This window comes from Podarcis pityusensis (genome assembly GCF_964106645.2).
Source record: "Podarcis pityusensis genome assembly, chromosome: 9".
Classification (NCBI taxonomy): Eukaryota; Metazoa; Chordata; class Lepidosauria; order Squamata; family Lacertidae; genus Podarcis; species Podarcis pityusensis.
Window position 1 is genome coordinate 5,470,171 of NC_138034.1, and position 27,655 is coordinate 5,497,825.

At 44.0% G+C, this 27,655-nt stretch overlaps 3 protein-coding genes across 12 annotated transcripts in view; all 3 read right to left on the reverse strand.

Annotated features, from left to right (window-relative positions):
• The window catches only part of WFS1 (wolframin ER transmembrane glycoprotein), a 198,981-nt gene extending 183,231 nt beyond the window's left edge, over positions 1–15,750 (reverse strand). Inside the window, exon 1 of the mRNA XM_081019902.1 lies at positions 15,746–15,750. The gene's annotated coding sequence lies outside the window, so the exon portion shown is untranslated. The remainder of the gene's footprint in view (positions 1–15,745) is intronic.
• PRMT8 (protein arginine methyltransferase 8) overlaps positions 1–17,635 on the reverse strand; it is a gene marked incomplete at its 5' end in the record, with an annotated part of 31,359 nt that extends 13,724 nt beyond the window's left edge. Inside the window, 7 exons of one of the 7 annotated variants that reach the window (XM_081020097.1) lie at positions 390–505; positions 1,062–1,149; positions 1,520–1,662; positions 3,147–3,210; positions 9,887–10,042; positions 11,249–11,416; positions 15,306–16,056. In XM_081020097.1, coding sequence (XP_080876223.1) covers positions 390–505; positions 1,062–1,149; positions 1,520–1,662; positions 3,147–3,210; positions 9,887–10,042; positions 11,249–11,416; positions 15,306–15,383 — 813 coding nt within the window. Of the gene's footprint in view, positions 1–389; positions 506–1,061; positions 1,150–1,519; positions 1,663–3,146; positions 3,211–6,076; positions 6,435–9,886; positions 10,043–11,248; positions 11,417–14,050; positions 14,226–15,305 lie in introns of those variants that run through there. The other 6 variants (XM_081020096.1, XM_081020095.1, XM_081020094.1 and 3 more) reach the window with 6 other exon arrangements.
• A 1,087-nt stretch (positions 17,636–18,722) lies between these two features.
• Positions 18,723–27,655, reverse strand: part of TSPAN9 (tetraspanin 9) — a 125,211-nt gene continuing 116,278 nt past the window's right edge. For all 4 annotated transcript variants that reach the window (XM_081020153.1, XM_081020152.1, XM_081020150.1 and 1 more), the window contains one exon: positions 18,723–25,613. In XM_081020153.1, coding sequence (XP_080876279.1) covers positions 25,542–25,613 — 72 coding nt within the window. In that variant the 3' untranslated portion in view covers positions 18,723–25,541. The remainder of the gene's footprint in view (positions 25,614–27,655) is intronic.

The following is a 27,655-nucleotide window of genomic DNA, read 5'->3' on the forward strand; positions in this document are numbered from 1 at the left end:
CTACGCCGCTGGAGGCAGCCACTGCCCCTCTCCACCACCAAGGGCGGTGGACCTGGCATCCAGGATGCACATTTACAACTTCCCCTTAACCCATTTTTCCTGGACTAGACCATGCATAGTAATTATCCTTTCCATGAGTTAGTGGCATTTACCAGCTGCAACTTTCGACCAGAGGGGACTGAAGCAGAGCCACCAGCTTTATGGCCTGTGCCATAGTACAATGGAACACCGTCGTGTGGCTTTTATATAGAAGGATCAACATTTGAAGCTGAGTAGCAGCATGAAAAGTCAGAGCGAAAGGACAAAGACCAAAGTACTGGATCCCTGAAGTCACAGAAATCTTTTTAAAGTAACACTGTTTTAAATTTATACTTTTAGAAACGCCAAACCTTTATTAAACAGGCATTGGTCACCACCTGCTTTGGGTCTACAATGTCCACTAAGGGTTCCTTCATGGCAACATCCCTGATACAGGTCATATCAAAGCCATATACATTCTCCCACCCTGTCAAAACAAATGGAGAGGGTCAAAGGTCAGTACAAATAAAAGGGAAACATTTGCAATTCGTGCAAGTTTAGCCTAGGGAAGAGAAGATTAAGGGATAATTGCTGTTTTCAAATATCTAAAGGGCTGTCACACCGTAGATGAAGCAGATGTTCTTTTGCTCCAGACAGCAGGACTAAAGGTTGGAAGTTTCTAAGAAGCAGATTTTGGTTAAACATGAGGAGAAATGTAATAGCAAAGCTTTTTGAAAATGGAAGTCAAAAGCAGAATTTTGAGTCTGGAGACCTCAGGAACCTGCTGTGGCAAGGTTACAAGGCACTTTGAGGGCAAAGTTGCTCACATTCAGACAGAGCGTGATGCAAGTCTCTTGAAGTTGTTTGGCCAACCATAGGGATGCTTGGCCCTTGTCCAGTTGTGTGTGTTAGGCCTTGACCTCCTTGGACTTGCATACAGGCTGCACTTGATGGAGGAATACAATAATCCTCTCCACAGCAATATCAGCTAACAAACAGCTTGTATGAAATGCATAGAAGAATTGTAATATCTACATACTTACAGTGGATTTTGAAGTCTTTGTACTGCCTGTCTTCAATTGCTACCACATACAATGCAGCCCGGTCTGGAAACATAAGCCCCCCAGGTTTCTGTTGATTAATTATGGGGAAATAGATCTTATAATCTAGTCACTTGACAAAGACATCATATTTTTGAACTGCTCCTACAAAACACCCACCTTTGCTTTCTTTGAAATCCTTCATGTCACTAAGTCATGAGGTTGTTACATGAATTACTTCTAGAGAACTGCAGGGTGTCACTCCAAAATGAAGCTTTGATTCTAAAAATCAAACAGATCTATTTCTCTGTTTATTTCACCCTCTTTGCAGATCTTTTAGAGAGTCTCAGAATGACTCCCATTCCAACAAGCTAACTTGGGGTATTGATGGGGGGAGGACAATGACTGGCAAACTAATGGCCATTCATTCCAGCAACAGGTGTGATATACAAAGCACCTACCAGCCACTTGTCTCGAGCGAAGATGACAGTGTTAAGCATGGACTCATAGAAAAGCGAGTAACCCATCCATTCACTGACGATGATGTCTACTTTGTCCACAGGCAATTCAACTTCTTCTACTTTACCCTTAAATATTGTGATTACTGTAAGGAGCAAAAAAGAACAGATTTCATATAAAATGAAAAAAAGTTTCCTTTTTCTAAACAAATCCAGGCATCCAGCCCCCAAACTCTGCCTGTAACCTCGCAGCTACTCTACAGGGCCTTCTGCAACTGCAAATTCTGTCAGGACAGAAAACATCGGAGCAATTTTTTCCTTCTCCATAATGGTGAATGGTGCAACTTACTTTCCAGCAAAACAGCTTTAGACACAAAACACAACGTGAACTCAGCAGAGGAACTCGGAGCAGCTTGTGCTGCTTTCCAAAGTGAGAGATACAGATATGAGCTGAGTCTTGTGGCCAACAAACACCCTTAACATCTGGAAAGTACCTGAGGTTTACTTTTTATCGAACAAAGTTTTATCAGTTCATTTTGGTAATTTATGATCTGGTATTCATGAAAATCATACCCAGATCTTAGAACAACATATAAATATATAAAATGTAATAAAATACATAATAAATGATTTACAAAAAAACAAACAAAAAACCCTAACATAGTAGCAAACAGAAACAATGCCCCTCCCCCATTAAAAAAGGCTATATATTGTTAAATTAGCCAAAGGCCTGGGAGAGCAATGGTAAGTTCCAGACTTAAACCAAGCTGTTAGTGCAATTTCACCCGTGTTTCCAAATTTCACCAACATCACCCACCTATGAAACACCTGGTGCTGTTAGAGGATGACTTTAAGCCCACGGCTGCAAAGGAAGAACTAGGCACACACTTAGGGCACACTCCCAATTCTTCCTTTTGAATTTAGTGGTATGTTTTTACTTGTCCTCCTGTGCATGATGCTCACACCTGATGACAGGTGGGCATGGTTTGGAGTCTGCTGGGCCTAATAAGCCAGAGATTCCCAACCATGGGACTAGATGAATTACTGGTCTGATCCAACAGGACTCTACCTTTTTCTTAGATGTTTTCATGTATGTGAATACTCTGGTTCTTCTTAGTGAATATTTATAGAAGGACTGTAATCTAGAAAAAAAGGGACGCGGGTGGTGCTGTGGGTTAAACCACAGAGCCTTGCCGATCAGAAGGTTGGCGGTTCGAATCCCCGCGACGGGGTGAGCTCCCGTTGCTCGGTCCCTGCTCCTGCCCACCTAGCAGTTCAAAAGCACATCAAAGTGTAAGTAAATAAATAGGTACCGCTCCGGCAGGAAGGTAAACGACATTTCCGTGTGCTGCTCTGGTTTGCCAGAAGCGGCTTAGTCATGCTGGCCACATGACCCGGAAGCTGTACGCTGCGGCGCTTCCTCGGCCTATAGAGCGAGATGAGCGCCACAACCCCAGAGTCGGCCACAACTGGACCTAATGGTCAGGGGTCCCTTTACCTTTACCCTAGAAAGGTATGTGTGTGTGTTAAAAAAATTAATCACAATAAATCCACAAACCAAAATGCAAACATGGGTATGTAAATACATCAGAAACACTAGGCACAACTAATTTCCTTAAATATGTCTTACTGTGGTCCAAGTGATTTGCCTTGACAATTTTTTCCGAGTAGTCAGATATACTGGAGCATTCAATCTAAAGGATGCAGGAGAGAAAGAGAAAGTGTTTTGCATTAAGTATTGCAGAACCAATGAGAGGCATTTTATTTGAATCATGCCAGAAACTGTATGGAGAGAGAAAAAACAGAATATGAAAATCTGTATCTAGAAGAAGCGGGAAATACAAATTTAAGTTTTTAGTGTATATATGCTCATTGAGGCATAGTCTCCATTTTCTTTTCTCCCAGTTAGGACAAAATACTGAACCACCTTCTTTCCAGATCTGGGGCCACGGAAGTCATGATTTCCCATTCCATCCCTTTAAGAACCCCAGTTCAACCCTTTGAGACCCCCAAAATGATAGCTTGGTTTCGTATCATGACTTCCTTCATGACTTCCGGCAATTGCTGACTGGTTAGCGAAGTGAGGAATCTGTTAGAGGACCTTCTTTTAGTCTGTAGTGCAAACATAGACCAACTGTGCTTTAGTAAATAATGTGATATGCTTCTTTCATTTTTTCTCATTTTAATATTTTAATTACCGTAAATCAGTAACAAAGCATTCACAAAACAATTACAGTGGTACCTCAGTTTACAAACATAATCTGTTCCAGAAGTCTGTTCTTAAACCAAAACCGTTCTTAAATCGAGGCGCACTTTCCCTAATGAGGCCTCCCACTGCTGGTGCCATTCCACCTCTCAGATTCCGTTCTTAGACCGAGGTAAAGTTCGCAAACCGGGACACTACTTCCGGTTCTGCGGAGTTCGTAAACCGAATTGTTCGTAAACAGGACTGTTCTTAAACCAAGGTACCACTGTATTGTAATTTCTTTGTACAAACATAAATAATAAACCATGACAAAACTAACAAAAAAAAATGAATCACTAGGAGGGAGAATACAAAACATAATAATGAGGTGATTACAAAAAAAAATCAATGGATTATTCAATAAATCAAATTGGAACTAAAGAATATTGCCTGCTTATCCATGCCATAATACAGTATATGTTTTAGGTATTTCTCATCCATGTAATATTTCATTTGTATAGTTAATAAAATCATACCATAGAATGTAAACATTATTTTATTTTTCTGTGCCCTTGCCATGTTCAGTTCTTGTGACAACTTTTCCATTATGTCTGTTGCCAGAATATATTATACCAATGATCTATATTCAGTAATGGCAATGTTTTCCAAGTGCTGGCTATTACCATTCTGGTTGCTGTTAATAAATGTGTACCGTATTTTTCGCCCTATAGGGAGCACCGGCCCATAGGGCGTACCTAGTTTTTTTGGGGGGGGGAAGAAAAAAAAATATTTCCCCCCCCCAGGCGCGGGGCTGGGGCGGGTGAAGTTCGAGCTTCCCCCGACCCCAGCCCCCAGAACAGGCTGCTATCCGCAAGCCTAGGGAGCCCGGCGGGAACTCCCGCGGGCTCCCAAGGCTTGCGGAGAGCTTCCTGAAGCCTGGAGAGCGAGAGGGGTCGGTGCGCACCGACCCCTCTCGCTCTCCAGGCTTCAGCGAAAGCCTGCATTCGCCCCATAGGAAGCACACACATTTCCCCTTCATTTTTGGAGGGGGAAAAGTGCGTCCTATAGGGTGAAAAATATGGTAATTAATTCCTTACTTCTTAATTGGTGCATATCTGAAGTATATAAATTAAGCAAGGCTAATGCTGGGGTTATTGGGATTGTCTGAGCTGTAATCTGAGATAGCTCTTAAAAGACAATTCCATTTTCCCCCCTATTTGTGGACATTCCCATCACATGTGTTCATATGTACTATAATTTCGTATCCTCTCCATTGGACTTTACATAAGAAGCTATTGGACTTTACATAAGAAACACCATCCATGCACAGTTTTTAGTGAACATTTACTAGTAGTTGCTGACAGAGATGTATATGGTGCTTTTGTTCACAGATAGTTGCATTTATCCTTATCAATATTTATATCCCAATTTAGTTCTCACCATTTTTTTAGATTTTGTTCTCAAAACTGGTTCTCAATCAAGGTTTTGTATAGAAGGGAAATTAATCCCTTAGTCATTATGCTTCCTCTTATCTTTTCAAATTCTGTTAGTTTCCTCATAGCTTCCTTTTTAATTAATCCTTTTAAATCTGTGTATGTGTAGGAAACTGATATCCTAACAACCATAAAATCTGATTATTTTCTAAACGTAATCTCTGCTGCTGTAAGAGGTTGTCCCTTGCTATAAAAACCTTTCAAATAATATAACTGGTCTGCTTTCCATACAATCACATTTTATTATCTATTTTTATTTTGAGATAAAGGAAGATGCTGTACTGAACTTAAAGTGACAGTGACAGTAGTGGGGCTAAAACTTTTGCCCATTTTCCCCATATTCTAAATGACATAAGAGTATAAGGCTTAGCGAGCCAACTCAACTATCAAAACGTATTTTTCATTAATGCTAATACCCCTGTTTGAACACCATCCAATTTCTATATCCTTCAGGGTTGACAACTGGGTTCTCTTACTGGATGACCTCAATTCCATATGATTAAGCTGGATTGCTTCATAATAGCTACTTAGTTACTTAAGTTTGGAATGCCCCAACTGGGCAATAAAGATTTTTAAAAATGTGGTTGGTCCAATTCTGCTGATTGTTCAGATGAGCTATTGGTATTCAACCTTGCAGCATTTGAAAGAAAAAGAGCAATTAAGGTGCAATCATAATTTTGGATGTGGCCAGTCTGTCTGTAATGGAGAGTCTCATTTTATTCCAATGTATCTGTACATATGTTTTTTCAAACAGTGCTATAATTATACTAACATTCAAATTATAGGTCATTTGTACCCCCAGCGATCTAAAACTTTTCCTAGCTATTGGACTCTTCAACATTGTTTTAAGTGTATATGGAGTGGTGTATGAAAAGACATTACCTCTGATTTCTGAAAATTAACTTGCAATCCGGAGACCCTGGAGAACTGCTCCAATTCCGTACATAATATGTTGCCTGCTGTAATAGGGTCAGAGGTGCATAAAATTATATTATGTGCATAGAGGCCTAAATTTTGTTCTTTTCCATTTATAACCACTTCCATTTATAACCACTCCCGTACCAGAGAGGCCATTGTGTAATTTAATTGCTAATGGTTCTAAAATTAAGACAAATAACAGAGGCAACAGAGAGCAGTCTGTTTCGTTCCACAACTAAGAACACATTTTGGAGAATCTGAATTATTTATTCTAATTGCAGCCTGTCTTCTATCATAAATGCCTTCCAGAAGTTTTTACAAGTTTTTTTTTACAAATCCAATTTTTTTAAACTACTTCCATTAGGTAATTTGGATCTACACATTCAAATGCTTAAAAATATATCAAGTGAGACACTTGCTAAAGGTGATGATATTCCCTTTCTCTACTAAAATGAAGAATGTTTAATCATTTTCTTGTTGGATCAGTAATTATTGGACCTGGAACAAAACCAGATTGGTCGAAGCGTACAGCCAGTGATCATTTTAGGTTTGTCCAATATGTGTGCAACCCCGCAAGCATGCATCATACCAACCCTGGAAGCGACCCAAAAAGTCAAAAAGAGGGCAGCTTACACAGGCCCCACCAACGAGTGTGGGAGTCTGGAACATAACCCCTCACAAATCAGTCACTGCCTTTATATAAAGGTAAAGGTAAAGGGACCCCTGACCATTAGGTCCAGTCGTGGCCGACTCGGGTTGCGGAGCTCATCTCGCTTTACTGGCCAAGGGAGCCGGCGTACAGCTTCTGGGTCATGTGGCCAGCATGACTAAGCCGCTTCTGGCAAACCAGAGCAGCGCACGGAAACGCCGTTTACCTTCCCGCCGGAGTGGTACCTATTTATCTACTTGAATTTTGACATGCTTTCGAACTGCTAGGTTGGCAGGAGCAGGGACCGAGCAACGGGAGCTCACTCTGTCACGGGGATTCGAACTGCCGACCTTCCGATCGGCAAGCCCTAGGCTCTGTCCCTTTATATAGCTGCCAATAAATGTTTTAAATCTATTAGCCATAAATATTTTATAGCCTAGATTTAACAAAGAAATAGGTCAGTCTGACTCAACATAGGTGGGCTCCTTGTTTCCACATTGCAGGAAGCGGGTGACTAGCTAAAATATCCTTACAGTAAGCCTGCAACTTGCGTGGGGGTTACATTCCGGGGATCGTGTCCAAGGCCAAACTCGTATATAGTCAAAACTCATTGAGCTCAGTGGCGGGGGGGGGGGGGGGGCTTTCCAAGGCCATTTTTCCTGGAACCTGGCCCACTTTCTAATACCTCTGGACAACACTGTAGCATTGTTTCTAAATCAGTCTGAGGAAGTTAGAATGCTCACTGTCTCTGTACCAAGTGGATTTTTAATGGAAAACCCAAGTGTGACACTGTATTTGAGTAATGTGTGACAGGTATTTAGTTTGCTAACACTTCTGTTAGGAGTTTGGGTATAACCTTTGACGCCTCCCTCCCTATGGAGGCGCAGGTTGCAGCCACAGCAAAGGTGGCATTTTCCATCTCCGCTGTATTAAGCAGCTGGTCTCTTACCTTTCTCGCCCTGATCTAGCCACAGTGATCCATGTGACAGTCACCTTGATTATTGTAACTCACTCTTTGTGGGGCTGCCCTTGAGACTGACCCAGAAATTCCAGCTGGTGCAGAAAGCCGCGGCAAGGCTCCTTATGGGGTCCTCGCTGCAAGATCACATTCACCCGGTGCTATACCAGCTGCACTGGCTCCCAGTGGAGTACAGGGTCAGGTTTAAGGTGCTGGTTTTAACCTTTAAAGCCCTATATGGCCTACGACCCTCATAATACGGGACTGCCTCTCCTGGTATTCCCCATGGAGGACCTTACAGTCCGCAAATAATAATATCTTGGAGGTCCCGGGCCTCAAGGAGGTTAAACTCAACCAGGACCAAGGCCTTTTCGGCTTTGGCCCCAGCCTGGTGGAATGCTTTATCATAGGAGACCAGGGCCCTGCAGGGCTTTACATCCTTCCGCAGACGGAGCTGTTCTGCCTGGCCATTGGTTTGGGCGCAGTTTGACCCCCCTCTATGGAACCCTGTAAGTTATCTCTTTTATCGGGTCATGTGGGACCAACATGGATAGCTGGCCCTGATGAATACTTGAGGTTCCCGACCCCTGTGGCAGTAATTCGCGGGCAGTCTTTTAATTTTACCCTGATTCTAATTTTTAAACTATTTTAATCAATTGTTTGATTGTGTTTTAATGTATTTGACATTTGATGTTAGCCGCCCTGAGCCCGGTCTTGGCCGGGGAGGGAGGGGTATAAATAAAAATTTACTTACTACTTACTTACTTACTGTCATATTATTGATTGATTATTACTATTATTGATACTATTACTATATATCACTATTCTATCATTAATAATTTTATTATGTATACCTCACCCATCTGGCTGGGTTGTGCCACCACTCTGGGCAGCTTCCAACACACTTATATACTATTACTGTATTTTCATAATGTAGATAATTGTATATTTATCCCTTTTTGTTTGTTTTTTATTATGTGAACTTCTTTTAAATTAGTGCTTTGGCAGTGTATGTTAGTGACAGGAGGAAATACAAAATGCTTTGTATTTTGATATTACCTGGATGTTGTCGTAAGCTGCTTCTGGCTCAGCTTAGTCTGGAAGAGAGCCAAAGAAATAAAGCGCAAAGTGTGGGGGAAGAGTGACTGGCTGTCAGAAAGTTCTGATGAGGGGTTAGAACCTTCCCCAAGAAATCACTCTAGAGTTACTGACACCCTTTTCCACAGTGAAATATTTTTCTAACCCACCCCCTTCCAGCCTGACTGGCTGTTATGTACTGAAGTTCTCACCCTGGGCCAGCAGGGGGATACTGTAGATAGTTATGCAAATGAAGGATCGAAAGTGACGTTCAATGATTGGATAGTTTTAGGAAATTGTTACAGTAACGTGGTACTGGAGCTCTATATAAGCAGGCTGACTGAGCCCTTCAGTTCAGTTCTGTTCTGGCCTCTGAATAAAGAAGAGCTGTTTGAAGAATCGCTGTGTCGTCTGATATGTTCACCCACAACTTAACACTGGCAGATCTAATTCTCATCAATTACCAGAAAATATTTCAAAGGAATCTGAACCAGGAAGTGCAGAGCCACAATCTCAATATGCAGCTGCCATGTTAGAAATTGTGAGGGGAACTTATTCAACTTGAGTCACCTTGTTTACCACTAAACAAATGTCTGACTCCAACCTCACAGATATTAGGACACACCATGTGGCTGAAAAGAGCCAAAGGAATTATCTGTAGGTACAATCCTATGCACATTTCCTTGTCGGTAGGCCCTGTTGCAAATTGTGGGACTTTGGAAAAAGCACACAAAAGAAAACACACAAAAGAAGTGACATGTAGCAAGAAAAGAAATGGATGAGAATGACACCAAGATGGAAAGAATATCTAGTGCAGATCCTTTCTAAGTAGGGTTGCCAACTTGGTTGGGGGAGGGGAACTGACCTGGCTGATTTTTGGGCCAATTGCTAGAATTTGTAATATAAAAGCCAGACATTTTGATTGATTGCCAGAACATTTTGCCTGGCTCCATATCCTGACTAGTCAGAGTCCATTGAACTTCACTGTGGGCATCTAAATTTTTAAAATCAAAAGTTGGCAACGCTGCTACAAAGCTGCAAAAATATACATGCAAACGTGACGGGATTTTTCAGAAAATGCTCTTCTTACCCCATAAACTTTCTTGGCTCCTGCCTTTGCTGCAAACATTGAAAGGATCCCTGTGCCACTTCCAACATCCAATACAATCTTATCCTTAAAAACATGTTTATTATGATACATGGAGTTCCTGTACGTTAATGTGCGCACCTCATCCTTCAACATTTCCTGTGTTAGAAAAAGGCACCATATGTTTACTTGAAAATACATGATTTACTTGTGTTCCATTTTTAAAAATCATCATATGTTTTAGCTAGCAAAAATGTTCTCAACTTTGGGGAGAAAACACTTGGAACTTTTCACAGATTCGTGGATTTTGCAGCTATATCTTGGAGGTCGTTTAGTCCATCCCTTGCTCACGTTCCACAGTAACATGAACAACATCAGTAAAATCGCTGTTCAATTATCCGTACTATATATTGTTTGATCTAACATGGAATTAGGCAAGTGGAAGTTTCTGAGCAAAGTTTTGCAGCCATTTTAGCTATATAGTTAAAGCAGCTAACAGTGCCGCTGTAGATAGTTCAGTTGGTTAGAGGGCGGAGCTGATGGCTAATACATTTTCAAGATAAGACAGGGTGAGTTCCACCTGCTCAACTACTTCCCTGCGCCTGAGGACCTGCTTCAAATGTGTGTCACATTTTAAACTGGCTATTGGTGATGGTGAGCTGGTGGCCTGCAGGCTACATCTCTCAGCCACTACATCAAAGGTGATGCTGCCTGAAATCTCCACCAAATTTTACATGTCACAGAGAACCAGGCAGAGGGCCTTCTTGGTAGTGGCACCTGCCCTGTGTAACACCCTCCCACCAGATGTCAAAGAGAACAACAACTACCAGACTTTTAGAAGACATCCGAAGGGAGCCCTGTTTAGGGAAGCTTTTAATGTTTGATGCATTACTGTATTTTAATATTTTGTTGGAAGCCGCCCAGATGGGCGGGGTATAAATAAATTATTATTATTATTATTATTATTATTATTATTATTATTATTATTATTCAAAGCATTATACACACATACAAATTCATGTATGAGGGACTGAGGTACAACTAGACCTTGGGAATTCCATTTTTTTTATATAAGTCCTTGACCCTTCTTGATTTTGATCACTGTAATATTTATTACATATAACTACATAAAAGTGGCATGGTTCCCCCCCAAGAGCAGCCTGGGAGTGCGGGACAGCAGTGCACAGCCAGCCCGCTGCTCCCAAGCCTACCCCGCTGCCGGCTGTGGGGGGAGTAGTGCTGGGAGGCGGTAGTGCCAGGAGATGGGTCGCACCTACAAATAAGCCTTGAATTTTAAAGGTGCGGCTTATTTGCGGGTGCGGCTTATATTCGAGCCAATACGGTAGTGTTTTTTTAAGGGATTACCTCATGAATTCCAAAGTGGGCATATGAATCAAAGTAATAATCCCTTGATGTCATCTCTTCTGGATTGAGGAATTTTGCTATTTTTCCTCTGCCTGGAACAGGAATGGTGGATTGGACAGGCTTTGGAACAGCTGGAGGCTGAATGGGTGGGGAAGGACCACTGCCAACCTAGAAAAGAAGAAGAATTATGGAAATTCTCACTCTGTCATGAGAGAGCAGCAGAGATTTAAAATCACAAAATACGCAGCAAAGTATGGAAATATAGGCTGTAAAACACTCATAAGTCCTAGCCACTCTTCTGCACACACATCAGAAGAGAAAACTCATATCTAGAATAGATCTAATTTAGATTTAGTATATTCCTTAGAATTTCAGTGGATGAGAGCCATGGCCTGTACAGACCATTTTTAATCTGTTGGGAGAATTCTACATTCATCTCCAGGCAGCCTCAGTGCTCTGGCTCAGGACTTAATGGCCTCCATGAGAACCACAGGGCTGTCCCAATATGGCAGAACATGACCTGATTTTTGCAACAAAGCTGATTTGAGCACACGGTCATGGTCAAATGATTCCCTGGTGAGGTCTGGGCTGGGTGCGCCTCTCTGCCTCTGCAGAGGAGGAGACCCATTGAGATAGTCTGCCCTGGAGAATTATAGAATCAGGTTGTTTCCTGAATGCTCTGAAGAATTTTCTAGCCGATGCAGCTGGCACTCCTGTTGAGGCCGTTCTCTTACTGTGGGAATCGTGAGATGTGTAGGCCTTCAATGCAATTGTTCCTGGGTATCCTTGCCAACACCATGAAGTACTCGGAGACGTGTATGTGATGAAGGAGGAAGGGTGACTACGGGAACGCAGTGGTACAAAGCTAAGTCTGACCGAATATGGGTTAACAGTGTATTATTGTGGAAGCAATGATAAGGGAAACTTATTTTTCCACCACCTGCATCCTCCAGCAATTATTTCATGTAGTCAATGGCTTTCTGTCATATGGCCAGCAGACCACTGTTATTGTTCCCCATGCTACTTATATGAGGCCATTTTGAAATGATGCCAAATCAGGGAATTTGGACTGAGGTGCCACCCAATGCTGATGACACCAGCTTTACCCCTCCACACCATCAGAATCAGGAAAAGAAGACCAGTGCCTGGATGTGAATCCAAGCAGGAGGGTGGCTTCATGGGGGGTCCATGAGTTGCAAAGGACACCTTCCCTGGATTAAGGCTGCACTTCCCTTGAAGAAGCAGGTCAGTCTAACAAGATCAAACATCAATGGTACCCATCTGCTCTTGTTAATAGTTAGTAATCACTATCAAAATAGTCATCAGTCATTGGTTATCAGTTATTCAGGAAATCAATTGCTAATGCTTATCAGTTCAATAAGTCATCAGTTCATTAGTTCTTGTTTACAGGGTAGTTTTTAGATAATAGACAGTAAAGGTAAAAAGGTAAAGGACCCCTGACCGTTAAGTTCAGTCATGAACGACTCTGGGGTTGAGGTGCTCATCTCACTTTAAAGGCTGGGGGAGCCAGCGTTTGTCTGCTTCCGCAAACAGTTTTTCTGGGTCATGTGGCCAGCATGACTAAGCAGCTTCTGGCGAACCAGAGCAGTGCACGGAAACGCTGTTTACCTTCCCGCCGGAGCGGTACCTATTCATCTACTTGGACTGTGTGCTTTCGAACTGCTAGGTTGGCAGGAGCTGGGACCGAATGACAGGAGCTCACCCCGTCACAGGGATTTGAACCGCCGACCTTCTGATCGGCAAGCCCAAGCGGAACAGTGGTTTAACCCACAGCGCCAGTTGTCAACTTGCTAGTCACCAGAAGAAATCAAATCTATGAAGCTGAACCAGAGTATTATCAAGTTTGTTAATTAATGGAATTCCTTGGTACAATATGCCTGTTATATCTTTATGACTAATTAATGGCAGGTACATTGTTGGTCACTGAAAATATCAGTTATAAAAGACAATAAGTTGACTCAGCATGCAGTTAAAGTTTAACCAGTGAGAAAACAGATTCTGTAGTCTTAATTTGAAAGAAGCAGTATCATAAAGCATCTGATACATCATCTGACAGAGGTCAATAGTAGACTACATTAGTAGATAATTATCTGAAGATAACATTAAATGTAGATGTTAGGTCCAAGTTAACAAATATAGGCTTGACAGACCCACCATAATTTCTTACTCATTCTTAAACAGTATTTATTCAAACAGAGATGTTTGAAGTTTCTTCAAACAATGACTGAAGCAGTGGTGTGTGGTGAAATTTTTCATAGGGAACAGTTAGGACCAGAGGTGCTAGCTTGTGAGAGGCATGGGGAGTCGGTGTCATGCGTGTGACGTTGTGACGTCCTAATGAGCATCGCACCTCCCTCCCTAAGCAGGGCAGAGGCTTCCCGGGACAGGGAAGGAGGGACCAGGGGAACATTTAGGAGACTAGCCTAGTCCCTTAGTCCAATGGCCGCACGGCACTGGACTGAAGTAACAAAAGCGATCAGTCATCAGTGAGTTTATGGTTAAGGTGAGATTTGATACTTGCAGAAGCACCCTTGAACGCCTTAACTTCACAAAAGAAGAGGGTGGGTTATAACATAGAGTTAGTAAGGTAAGAACTACGGATATGTTGTAAGATATAAACTTACCGTTATCTTGTTAACTCTATCTTCAGTAGAGAATAGCTACCCATTTTTAATTAGTTTATAATGTTACTCTCCCTTTAGCAAACATTTAATTTCAATATGAGAAGAGCCTGCGGAATCTAAGCAGAAATCTTTGCAGCAAACAGATCACAATCATCACCTGGTATTCTGGGGCATGTTGTTTTGAACATGGAGGTTCTACCTGGCTACCACAGGTCATTTGGATGCAGCCTAAGTAGGGCAAACTCATTGCTTTCCGTTTCCAAGCTGAACATTTTCTACCTGCCTTCACAGGGTGAGGAGGAGGAGGAGGATGGGAGAACATAACGTGGTTCAAATAATTAAAGTTTAAGGTCTCAGCTAATACGCTCCCCCACCTTCAAGCATCTCATCTTAGGTAAAACAACTCTAGCCAGCCAGTGACCTTCATTCGAACCCCAGTTGCAGGCGGCGCGGCGCTGCTCCTCCGGCACTTTGCAGATGCTCCGCCCGCCGGGTGCTGTTTTTAGCATCGTCTCCCTCACAAAGTGTTTGCAGGAGCTTCCATGCAGCACCTGCCATGTGGCTCCCGCCTCGATTTTATTTTTTTTTGCTTTAATCATTCTCCTTTGAGATCATTCCAGCCGCCTTGCGTTCAGGCGCATTTAGAAATCTTTCTTGCACGTAGGCGAAGAGTTGTGGAGCTCAGACTGGAGGCAGATTGCGATGCGGGGGGGATTAAACATTTCCCGGACACCCTCCTCCCCCCGCAAGAGCCGAGACCCAGGCAAAGTAGGTCAGCGCCCTGCGCGAGCCTGGCCAAACGGGCGGCCGGTCGAAAGTCTTCGGGGAGGGGAGCCCGGCGTGCAAGCTGCAGACGGAAAGGGACGTGGGCTCCTCGGGCGCCCGCCTGCGCGCAGCCCCGACTCCCGGGGAGGCCCTTCCCGCCCCAAAGAGTTTCCGACTCCGCGGCGAGGCTGCTTCGCCACGTGCAGCCGACCGACCCGACCGATCGCGCGCCCCGCCGCTCGCTCCCTCTGCGGCGCCCGGGCCAGCTCCGCCGGGCACTGCGGGCTGCATCCTGCCCTCGCCGCTCCGCTCCAGGCAGCCGCGCGGCCGGAGGCGCTGGAGAGCAGCCCGAGGTGTCCGGCCCGGGAAGGAGCCGGAGAGGAGGGAGCCCCGGCCGGGAGACCCTCCGCTACCACTCCGCGCAAGAAGGAGTCAGCCCCGCGCGCCCCCGGGCAGGGAGAAGCCCCGGCGGACCCCTCGGCGAGGGGCCGGAGGGAAGACGAGAGGTGCCCGTCTCCGCGGCGCTGCCCTTCCTTCGCCGGCCGGGGAGCCGAGGCTGGGCGCCGGCGACGCCGGGCTCCGGGGCGCGCTCAGGTGGGCGCCTGCCAAGGGGCCGGGGGGGGGGTGCGCGCCGCCCGCTTTCTCACCTCGGTGTTCTCCGCCGCCGCGCTTTCCGCCATTTTCCTCCTGAGGAGCAGGCAGCGCGAAGAGTGTTTGGTGCCCATAGGAGCCGGCCGAGGGGTCCGGGGGTGGCAGCTGGCTCGCTTCCTCAGCCCTCGGCCCGGCTGGCGCGCTCCGGCGCTGCGTCCGCGCGTGCCTTTCGGCTGCCCCGCCAAGGCTCCGGCGCCCGTCGGCTCCGCATCCAGGCTCCCCGGGCTCCCTCTCCAGCCCGGCCGACTTTGCCTGCCTCCAACTGCCGAGCAACAGGCGCTTCAGGCGTCTCCGGAGGCCCCTCGGCCGCGGAAGAGCGAAGACCCGACGCCGCGGAACTTGGGCGGACATGGATCAGCTGCCCCGTCGGGGGATCCGGAGGCGACGCGGAGCGCCAGGGGGGCCGGCGGGCGGCATGGCCGGCTCCCGCCCGGGACTGCTCGCCCGCTCGAAGGCGCCCTCGGTGCGGCTCCGCTCGCCTCTCCGGAGAAGATTTTGTGGGTCAGCCCATTAACTCCTCTCGCTCCGGCTCGGCAGAAGGGAGCTCACGTCTTGCTTGCGCCGCGAGTCTCTATGGCAACTCCCGGGCTTCCCCGCTGGGCTCTTGTGCCGGGGCTGCGCCGCAGAGTCCCCGCTCCGGGCCGAGCAGCAGGCCGGGCCCGCCGGCAGCCTTCCTTCCCGAAGAGCCCCAGCTTCCCAAGGACGGGTCCGGAGCCCCATAGAAGCAAGCGCGCCTTCCTGCCTTGGAAATGGTGCGGGGCTGCCGCCGGGGCTGCATTACCTTGCGCTGCACTTGTTGCAGCATCTGGGGATGAGGCGGGAAGATAAAAATAGAAAACAATAGAGGTGCCCCCCCTCCAGCTGGAAGTGAAAGCACCTGACACTCCAGTTCTGCTCTGTCCTCAAAAGACCTCTTTGGCAGGCAGTGCAGCAGAAGCGCAGGCTGGCGTTGGGCGAGGAGACCGCCAGCTCCATTGAAGGAAGGGCAGCTTAGGGAGCAGCGTCAAAAGCTCCCTTCCTCCATTCCCGGGCAGAGTCGACCATTAGGCAGCGCAAACAGATTTGAGGGTCTAATTGAAAGGGCAACCGATCGATCACTGTTCAGCTTATCTATATGGCTAGATCGGTTTGGATTTTCCGCCTCAAGCCTCAGCTCTCCAGGAGTGTAAGCAGAAAGGGGAAGGGTACTGAAGGTACATTACCCCACCTCCTCCAACTATACCCATTTAGCAATACATCTAAGCACGTGCAGAGTATCTTTCCGTTTTCACTGGGCAACTGCAGCCTCTGCGCAGTCAGAACTGGGGAGTTGGGCCTCCCTGCAAGGCAAGATTGCACAGGTGGCTTCCATGTCACCTCCAATGAAAGCATACTGAGGACCACCACCCACACACACCTTTAGTGGTATTCCCATAGCAAATCACTGTAACTCCAACAGTTTTACTCTACTCCCAATGGCACACTTTTCCATTGTCTCTCAAATCAAAAGGGTGGCAACTAGTAATTGCTGAGGGGCATATAGTCCAACCCTTTGCAATGAAGGAATCTCAGCCAAGTTCATTACCACACCCTGGGAATGCAGAGAGATAAATCACAAACTAAACAACTCGATGTACTTTACAAAAATTCATTAACAACAATGTGCAGCACTTCAATACCATGAAATCTTCATACATACCCAACTCCTTCAACCATTCCTCATCAGGCTTTGCTTCTAGACTCTCCTCTGCACACCTTCCAGCTTGTCAACATCCTTTTTAAATTGTGGCACCCAAAACTGGACGCAGTATTCCAGGTGGGGTCTGACCAGGGCAGAATAGAGTGGAACTATTACTTCCCTTGACCTGGACACTAGACTTCTGTTGATGCAGCCTAGAATAGCATTGGCTTCATATCACAGACCAGCCTTTTATGTTGCCAGTCTTAACCATATTGAACTTATTTGAAGGTGCTAACGAAGATGTCACATTCAAAGACTCAGTGTTTGTTTGTTTTAGTAACAGAACACCTAGAAATAGTGCACTAAAGGCTCACATTAGAAGATACTTTCCTTGGACCCATGGTATGGTAGGCTTTGGACCATTGCTGTAGCTGAAAGAGTAACATATCAACTTCAAAAAAGCACAAGGACACACAGAAAGAGCCAAATTTCCCATCATTTCATATTCAGTTTTTAATTGAATTACGAACCAGGCAGAGGGCCTTCTAGGTAGTGGCGCCCTTCCTGTGGAACTCCCACCAATCAGATGTCAAGGAGATAAAGAACAGCACAACTTTTAGAAGACATCTGAAGGCAGCCTTGTATCAGGAAGTTTTTTTAATGTTTGATGTTTTATTATGTTTTTATACTTGCTAGAAAGGGTATAAATAATACATTTTTTCTCCTTCTTTCTTTCTTTCTTTCTTTCTTTCTGCTTACACTGAATACTTAGATATTCTGAAAGATTGCAAGGGCCCTTATGGTCTTGCATTTAAAAGTTTGAAAACATTTGTTTTTCAAACAATCTATTTTGAAAATTGTCTTTGTTTGCTTCTCATGTGGGCCCCTGCTGGAATACTGGGATTCCAATAGCTTTTTGAGGCTCTCCAAAGTCCCACCTTCTCATAGGTTTCCTGATGCCCATTCGACTGCTTCAATCATCAGAACTGGCATTTTTACAGGTGCCACATAATACCCACACTATCTGTAATGACTAGATCTTTTTATGTGGCAGCACCAACACTTTGGAACTCCCTGTCTATTGAGGTCAGGCAGGCACCTTCCCTGTATTCTTTTCAGTGCCTGCTAAACACACTGCTATTTAGACAAGCCTATTCAGGTGTTTAGGAAGTTTGTATGAGTTATGATTTGTTTTAGTCTATTCTATTGCCTGAACTTTCTGTATGGTTTAAACTATGGCTGTAACTTTCTTTATAAAAATTTTAAAAAATCTTTTTGTAAACTCTTTTGGTCCCCCCCCCCCCACAGTCAAGTGGCAGATACATTTTATGAAATAGATAAATAAATGTCAACCACCCAGGCTGTCCATAGTTGTCATTGTGTTCAAGTGTACTCAAAAGAATTCACAGTAGAATTAGACACATTCATATGCATAGACCTCTAAAAGCAGTAGCTTTTAGCAGCTCTGTTCCTTCACCATAAGAATATGATACATGTATCAGAAAGGCAAAAATGCACAAATAGGGATGCCCAGCCCTTTTGGGTATGTGTGGCCCAAGTTAGACCAACCACAGGTCAAGTCCTTATGCCAGATACATAACTGCTTCCTGTTAGCCACACATAGGCCACAGCCAGAACCACAAACTTTTTGCAGTAGCTGAGGAGTGTCACAAATTTATATATGTATAAAAGGCAAAGAAAAACACATATAAAACTCTGTACATGGTTATTAAAAATGAACAAAACAAGAAGCTTTGCTTCAACCTTTAATATAAATGCAAATCAACAGTTGTATATGCTTAAAATGTTTTTGCTCAATATGAAATTTTATTTAAAAACATGCTAAAAGTGTGTAGTTAAATAATCAAAGCAACATTTGTTTTCTTTTTGAGGAAAGGCATACCCACCCCCCAGATGCATACCCACCCGCCAAAAACGTAGTTTTAAAATAAAGTCAGTCAGCATCCCTTTTGCCCAACAGTTACAGGACAATTAGTATTCATTAAGAGTATAATCCAATGATTTCCCTTGAAATATCTGGTTTTCTTAACTTAAGAACAGTATTGCTTTTGTGTTGTCTATGCAGCAATCTGCCCTGTCCTATGTGGGGTACAATTCCACCCACTCCCATGCAAAGTGGAGCTGTTTTCCTTTTGTTCTGGCCCCCCATTGGCATCACTACCTGCCATGGGGGACTCACATACACCTCCCACATGCCAACTGAGTCATCTTTTTCCTCCCCCAGGGCATGAGCACAGGGGACTCCGGTGAGCCCAAGGCTCCAGAGTGCCCAACACCAGCTTTCCATGGCTATCCATGGTTTGTTTCATTCTCGACAGCATGGTCTGGATAATGCTTAAAAGACTACAGGAAATATCTATGTGCTATGCATTCATAAAATGTAAGTGAGCACTCTACAAAAAGTAAGGTTTAAAAGAAGGCAAAATGGCCAGCTACCTGATCCTAGGCCTTGTTGTTAGTGAGGAGGTAAAGTAGTATCTGGGCTGTACCACTATGCATTCATGGTTTCTTCCTACATGGAAAACATTAGCATGTCAGGGAGAAGGATAGTCTAGAATCCTTTTCCCTGGCACCTAATTTCTATATATGGTGGGACTGTGTGAACCATATGCTGCCTTAAATGGAACAGCTCCGATACAGCTTTAGCCACCTCAGTGAAAATTAGCAGGGTGTCCTAGTGCACCGTCAGAGACCAAGACATAATCCAGGGATTGCAATCAGATAATCTGATTATCCATTAGGAACAGGGTATAGAGGTGCTTCACAATTCAGATATACAGAGACAGGTGTTTAAGTATAGATATCTGTTGTTAACACGTTTACATATTTGCTGGAAGAAACCTAAGTCTACCAATGCACAATATGTGGAGCTGCTGTTGGTTATCAGTGAATTAGGCTTTTTCTGCCTTATAGTTAACAATTTTATCTTTTTTTAAATGGAAACCCTGGGGGAAAAAATCACCAGAGATTAACATTCAACAGATACCACTGTGCAACTTTGAAAGGATTTCCAATTCATATTGCTGCTTGCTTTTCTGTGAGGTAGCAACAGCTGGTTCAAGGATAACACTTGTGTTAATTAATTCCTCTAACGTTCTAGAGAAAGGTATTCACAAACTCATGAGTATGAATGCTGTATTAGGGGATAAATGCAGACGAACTTAAAGCACATGAAGACAGAATTACGGTAGCTAGAATGAAGAGCATGGAACTTTCTGCCCAACCCAGTAAAACTAAGTTCTCCCTTCTGCCCCAGCAACATCTCTTTATTTATTTTCTTACATTTATATCCCCTTACTTCCATCATAGAACTCAAGTGACCCCTGTACAGTTTAGTAATGAAACATATCACACTGTGATCACATTGCACGTTCCATCCCATACAGACAATGCCAGTGATTTGGAACGGGAGAAGGAAAATGCGTTATAGCAGAGCATTATAACAGAGCTGAATCTCTCAGGTGATCAGAATCATGTCATGAGGGAAGAGTGGGACCTCCCTCCAGGGACCCTGGAGCTATTTAAATCACACGGTGGGCAGAGGTGTGGAGAGCAGACTCCCCACTTCCGACCTTTGTATCATACATGGAGCGTGATGGAACAGCAAGCAGAGTTGTGCTCTAAGCTCCAAGACTATGTTGTGAATGAGAAAGAAGGGGGACTTGCCCTTTTTAGGAGAAGCTTAATGTTCCTTGGCAGATCTAGTTCTATCTTGGATACAGGAAGAGAGTTGTAAGATGACATCGGTTTAATCTTACACTACGAAGCATTTGTCTTAGACTTGAAGCATTTGTCCTGCAGACAAGTGCCAATTTATTCCCCCCCCCGCCCCATCCAATGGCAACATGTAATTGAGCCACTGGTAAGTGACATGCTGATCTACATCTCTGAAGTCAAGCCTCAGCAAATGATATGGAGGAGTGATGGACTCCTTGGGGCTGCAGAGATACAAGCTGGATTTTTCACCTCTTGTTTTGTTTTCTTTCTTTTTATTCTAATGCCTGCTTAATTGACATAAGAATGTGAGATTTGGGAGAGAGTGGGAATAGTTTAACTTAACTGGATGAGGGAAAATCTATGGTCAAAATGAGAAAGAGGTAGAGATGTGGCGTAATATTTAATAACGGAAATAATTTTTTAAAGCACTCATTCACACATACACACACAACCTTGGGCACCTGTCCATTCATAAATCCCAACTCAGAACAAATCAGACATAACTCTTAATATACGTGGTCCCATTTTCCCCAATTTAAAAGTAAGCCATCTTCTTGCAACCTCATCTGAATATCTCAGGTCTTAAAAAGTAAATATGAATGAAAAAATATTTCCCAATATGGCTAGTAGAGCATCAGCAAGGCATCACTGCAAGGACTTACACCTTTATCTGAGAACCAGTAAGTCCTGACAGTATGTAAATGCCTACCATTCTGAGGCTGCTGTACACAGAGCACAACTGTACACATGAAGAGCCTCAATACAGGGGCAGAGACAGCAGAAATGAGAAAGCAAAAAAGGAGCGGGGAGCAGCAAGTGTGGACAGAACAGAAGCCAAAAGCACTCACTGCAGGAGGAGAAAGCAGGACACTCCCTTTACTTCCTTGGTAAGCAACCTGTAAGTCTGTGCCAAACTTTTAGAATTTGAAGAGTGGGGACCTTTTTGATTCCATGGGTCAGCTCATTATCAGGCTTGGCTGCTCAAGGAAAATTCGACAGATTGGGCAACCTACCTTTCAATCACATGATGTTAACATGACATTTCATGATTGACAGGCAGGTTGTCTCACTCACTTTTCAAAATCCCTTGCATGGTGTTCCCAAGCACCTGACAGTGCTTTGGAATGTGTGGATCATACAAGCTTCTCAAAGCCTGCACTTAAGAGCTTCTCCCTGGCTGTGCGCAAGGAGCATTGGATGGTTTTAATGTTGCTCAGTTTCGCTGTGCACACCTATTCCCAGCAGGCTTCCGTCTGTTATCTCCCCCCCACATGGAGAGCAGAAATTAGCACTTTGCCAGCCCTGTGGCTGGTGCTCACCAGAGAAGTACCAATCCAGCCATAGAGTTTGGGAAGGCCTTTATTTCTTCCTTCCCCTGGAAGGTACCTGTAACTAAACGGAGCGTAATTTAACCCCCACTCATCAGCTGATGAGTGAAGGTTACATCTTGCTGCATTATGTCCTGCCAGACTTGAACCGTGCCCTCCTGCCCATCAGTTGACATCACAAGTGATATCAGGTGATTGACAGGAGTGTGTGCTTTGGAGGAAATAGCATTGTTGGGCTAAGACTGGCTTGGAGGTTCCCCAACCTGGATTGCAGTAACCAAGCCAGAAAGGAAGCATGTGACTCTGCATATGCTTCATAAATACCCCCTGATATGAGTGGTGACTGCTTTCACGGTGAGTGTTCTTGTACCCTGTAGCTGTACCCTCTGATGGTTAGTCCAATCCACTTCTGGACTGGGTGAGTATAAGAGAATGTTGTCAGTTCTGGCGAATGTCAGAAATAAGGGAGCTACACAGCTACTTTGGGGCTAATAAGCACAGTTGAAAGGACAACACCTAACTGAAGCAACACTATAAGCAAGTCGACCAAAGTGGTTCAGCTTTCTTTTCCATTCACATCTTCTTTTTATGGAGCAGCAAAATAAACAGAAATCCCCTTGTGAAACTGAGATCAAAGGGAGGGCATTACTGCAAGAAACAGCAACAGACACAGGTGTATGTTCAAGGACATGCAGGAATGTTGACAAAAAAGTGTGCAATGTGCGGTGCAATTCTGAACAACCTTTGAAAATGGAAGGCAGAGCAGCCGTCTTGTGTGCAAAGACACACGTACACATTTGAAATGAACAAAAGCTATCCCTAGTAAAAATATTGAGCAAAACACCAAATTCATCCCCTTGCAGTCATTTCCTATTTGGATCTGCCACACACTTTACTTGCTTCTCATCCCCTTCATCTCCTTTGTTGAAATGCAAAGTCTGGAATAATTGCAAATATTATGAAACTGTTTCTTAGAAAAACTAACGATTACGATCCTTTGAAGGGCAAGATGGTGCTATCCTTATTTCAAGCTTCACAAAACTCATGGAATTAGAATGAACAGCCCAGTTTTGGACTTTAAATTTGTGCAAAAGTGTTCTCATGCAGATCACTTTAGGACCCATATATACAGTTAAGTGGCAAATAATTTCCATGACTTTGGGCAGCAGGCAGGGGATTGTGTATTTGTCTGGACAGTCTATATATCAAGACCAAGGCTTCATTTCTGATATTCTATTTTATGTGTATGAATGATTAGTTTTGGTTATTTTAGAAGAGGGATTATTTGAGCATGCCATCTCCTCCCCATCCACAGCCTAAATGGCACAGTCCTGGAAAATCTTTATTACTTGATTAGCTTGAAAAGGCAGGCATTTTGTAAAGGGCCATCCCACGGTTTATTTTTAACATGGAGGTCCATTTCTAAGTTGTAAGATGTGAAGCAAAAACTCCTGTGTGAATGTTTCAGAACTACGGGAGGAACTGTTATTAATAGAAATAAAAAATATATTATGCTACCCAACGTAAGAGGGCTTTTAAATAGCAGGGGCAATGTAAATTTTCATTTTCCACAATTCATCACTCTTTTAGAACCTCCACGACTTGCCAAGGATGTCATCTGCGTGGTGAGCACGCGGATTTCAAGTAAGTTTATGAGAGTTCTGCATTGAAAGAATTGGAGAATGAGAAAAATGGTAGCGCTTAGATATTTCTTTCATTTCTTTTGATCAGTTTCTACTTCACAACAGCAGTTCAAACGGTTAACACTGATTTGCAAGATTGTCTACGTTTCTAATTAAAAGGTTGCATATCAGCTGACTGTTAAAGCTCAATATATTTTACCAGTTGAACCGATGCAATGCAGTTCACTGTCTGGAAATATATAACTTGGGTAAAATGGACCAAAACACTGTCTGCGTTTTTGAATTCTCCCTGGCAGTATGCCTGGGGACTGTAGTGATGAGCCTGTCAAAATTTACTACTACACTCACAAGGTGCATTAGGATTCAGAACAATGCATAGGTTCGGTTTTTATGCTTGAGATTTTTCAGGCCTTCCTGAAGGTTTTGTAAAAAAATAACCTAGGCTGGATCTCAGCGCTTACCTGTCAACTCACAGGACTCCAGGGCTTAGAAGGATGGAGAGGGCTGACAATCTGCATTAAAAATGTACTGGTTTAATAATACACAATTCCCCAAACTCTGATAGCGGAAGCACAGTTTTTCTGGAAAAAGTTCATTCTTAAACCACAAAAAGCCTGAATGTGTTAAAATTCACCCCCTTCAGAGGAGCCCCTTCCACATCTCTCTTAACCAGCAGGTAATTCTGCTGTTTTCTCTGTGACTGGGAGTGAGCAAATAATCCAGCCACATGCCTTGCAGCAACTGTGCCCCATATGGTGTTTGAATGAAAGCAGGAAAAGCAAAACCAGGGAATCATTCAGAAGTATAGTGGGCTGCCTCTGGTTAGGTAACTGGAGCTCATAGGAACCTTTACATATTGTGGTATAGTAGCAGTTACCTTCACACAAAGTTTGGGAGTTGTTCTTTTAAGGTCTGATGTTTCTTGTTATGGAGAATCATAGGTCATATTCCCTTTCTGTCTCACATATGAAAACCCTGGTGTGGTACTTTTAAATGCATACTAACAGAATTATCAAAAGTATTGGCCTGAAGGGATCACAGCCAGTTCTGACTCTCTCACGAACGTGCTTTGCTTCAATCTCACATTAGATGTACGTTTAAAAAATCTTAGGCATGTATCTTAAAAAGTGATATGTGACCCAGGCCCCATCATGACATCAGGCCTGAGCTGAGAGTAACACAATGACTGTGAGTCATTTAGCTCCAGCTGCACCTTTCTTTCTGGATATAAATTGCAAACACTAAAAATGGCATCCATCAAAGACTGCACAGTAGAACTCTGAAAAAAAAGCATAAGAAAAAGGAGAGAAACGGTAAAAATGTATAAACCAGGGTACTAAATTCTAGTATACACAGTAAGATAATAATAAGATATTCCCCTTCAAAAACAAAAACCCTACACCCCAAGCAGCTCAAATTCACAGGATCTCCATTTGCGTGGCTTTTTCAAGTCTCCCAGTATTATGTTCGGCATAAGCTGCTTGTGACCCGTGAGATGGAAACGATTTTTTCCTAGAAGTTAAACACACACCAGTCGGGTTATCCTCAATGGTCTAATACAGATAGCAGTGTAAAGGTTGTTCCTTAAATAATGTTAGAGAGCAGTATAAACAATGGGTCTACAAAGTAGTGCAGAAAGCTGATTTGCTCTCAGTAAATTTCCTTTCTTCTTTGGCAAAAATGGTAAATGAACAGAAACGAAAAGGAAGTCCAGTAATACATTGTGCTTAGTCACGTGATGGATGGTAGGATGGAGGCCCCAAGCAGGTATAGCTTGATTTTCTTTTTCAGAGTTGTTTTTCTTCCTCCTGCACCCGCAGTGCCAAGAGAGAAGTCCTGATGCAGTTAACAATGTTGTGTTTCTTAGGCATCGTATTTTTTACCAGTCCTGTGAATCTGCTGAAAGAGAGTCATGGAAAAAGCCATGCCAAGTATCTGAAAGAGAACAGAGGGAATAATTCAAGAATTAGAATTTGAATGGCACTCTTTAATGGTTCGGACTAGCACACTACACAAATCTCAGCAATCTTTACAATAATCCCATAAGGCTATTGTAAGACTATCATGATGGGTTGGCTGTACAGAGGAGAATTGTGACTCGTCTGAGGCAAGTGAAATTCAAAGCAAACTGAAAGCAATTTTAGACCGTTTTCTCAAATTGAAACACTTCAAAGAAAGCTCAAAGTGTTTTTGATAAAATTCCCCAGAATATTTCCCCACTTCACACATCTGAAGAGAGCTCTGTTCCTCACGTGCCTCCTGTGCAGCTTTAGAAAGAGAGGACTTGTAAGCACACGGGTTCTTCTGCATAATCAGGACCTCTTGCTCAAGGTAGATTTCCAGCCACAAGGAAAACACACAGGATGTTTCCTCAGTAATGTTTAACATGCAACTGGTAGATGAGTTAGAAGCTGGGGGTTGGGGTTGGCCAGTGGGGACGGTCCTGCTCCTCACAAACACGTTCTAGGTGTACATGGATTATATCCCTCTAGTATGTTTGCAGTGAGGTGAAAAACTTTTAAAATATCCTGCTCATTCTGGTTGTTCTTTTCTGCACCTCTTTCAGCTCTATAATATCATTTTTGAGAAGTGGTGAGCAAAGTAATCCAAATGTGGTTGCCCTGTATATATTTATTTTATTGGCACCTATATTTATGACCCTTTTCCTAATGGAATTTGCCTTTTTCACAGCTGCCATATATTTTAAATCAATCATCAATCGATCAATCAATCAATCAATCAATCAATCAATCAATCAGTACTTGCTGGAATAGGGAGCAGAAAGGGACCTGGCTCAGAACTTCTTGCTGCAGCATCTGGTCCAGGAGTAGGAATGAGACAGATGACGTGGTTGCAGAAGAAACATAATTACATCTCATTCACCCGGTGCTATACCAGCTGCACTGGCTCCCGGTGGAGTACAGGATCAGGTTTAAGGTGCTGGTTTTAACCTTTAAAGCCCTATACGGCCTAGGACCCTCGTACCTACGGGACCACCTCTCCTGGTATGCCCCACAGAGAAACTTACGGTCTTCAAATAAAAACATCTTGAAGGTCCCAGGCCACAGAGAGGTTAGGCTGGCCTCAACTAGAGCCAGGGCTTTTTCGGCTGTGGCTCCGATCTGGTGGAACACTCTGTCACAAGAAACTAGGGCCCTGTGGGACTTGACATCTTTCCGCAGGGCCTGCAAGACAGAGCTGTTCCACCAGACCTTTGGCCAAGGCACAGTCTGACCCCCTCCTTTGGCAATCTTCACAGAACTCTAGCCCAATGGTTGCCATCAATTTGATTTGAATTAATTAATTTTATAATTAAATGATTTTAGAATGTTGTATTATTTTATTGTTGTTAGCTGCCCTGAGCCCGGCTTCGGCTGGGGAGGGCGGGATATAAATAAATTATTTTATAAATAAATTATTATCTGGCTGGGATGGGGCGATATGGGATTGAGGGGGCAACTCCCATCTCTTGCAGGGATGCACTTAGTGCCAGCATCGTCCGTTAAGAGTTTGGGTGTAATCTTCGATACCTCCCTCTCTATGGAGGCGCAGATTACAGCTATAACAAAGGCGGCATTTTTTCATCTCCGCCAAGCTAAGCAGCTGGCTCCTTATCTCTCTCGCCCCGACCTAGCCATTGTGATCCACGCGACGGTCACCTCCAGGCTTGACTATTGTAACTCGCTCTACGTGGGGCTGCCCTTGAGACTGACCCAGAAACTCCAGCGGGTGCAGAATGCCGCGGCGAGACTCCTTATGGGGTCTTCGCTGCGAGATCATATTCATCCAGTACTATACCAGCTGCACTGGCTCCCGGTGGAGTACAGGATCAGGTTTAAGGTGCTGGTTTTAACCTTTAAAGCCCTATACGGCCTAGGACCCTCGTACCTACGGGACCGCCTCTCCTGGTATGTCCCACAGAGAAATTTACGGTCTGCAAATAAAAACATCCTGAAGATCCCAGGCCACAGAGAGGT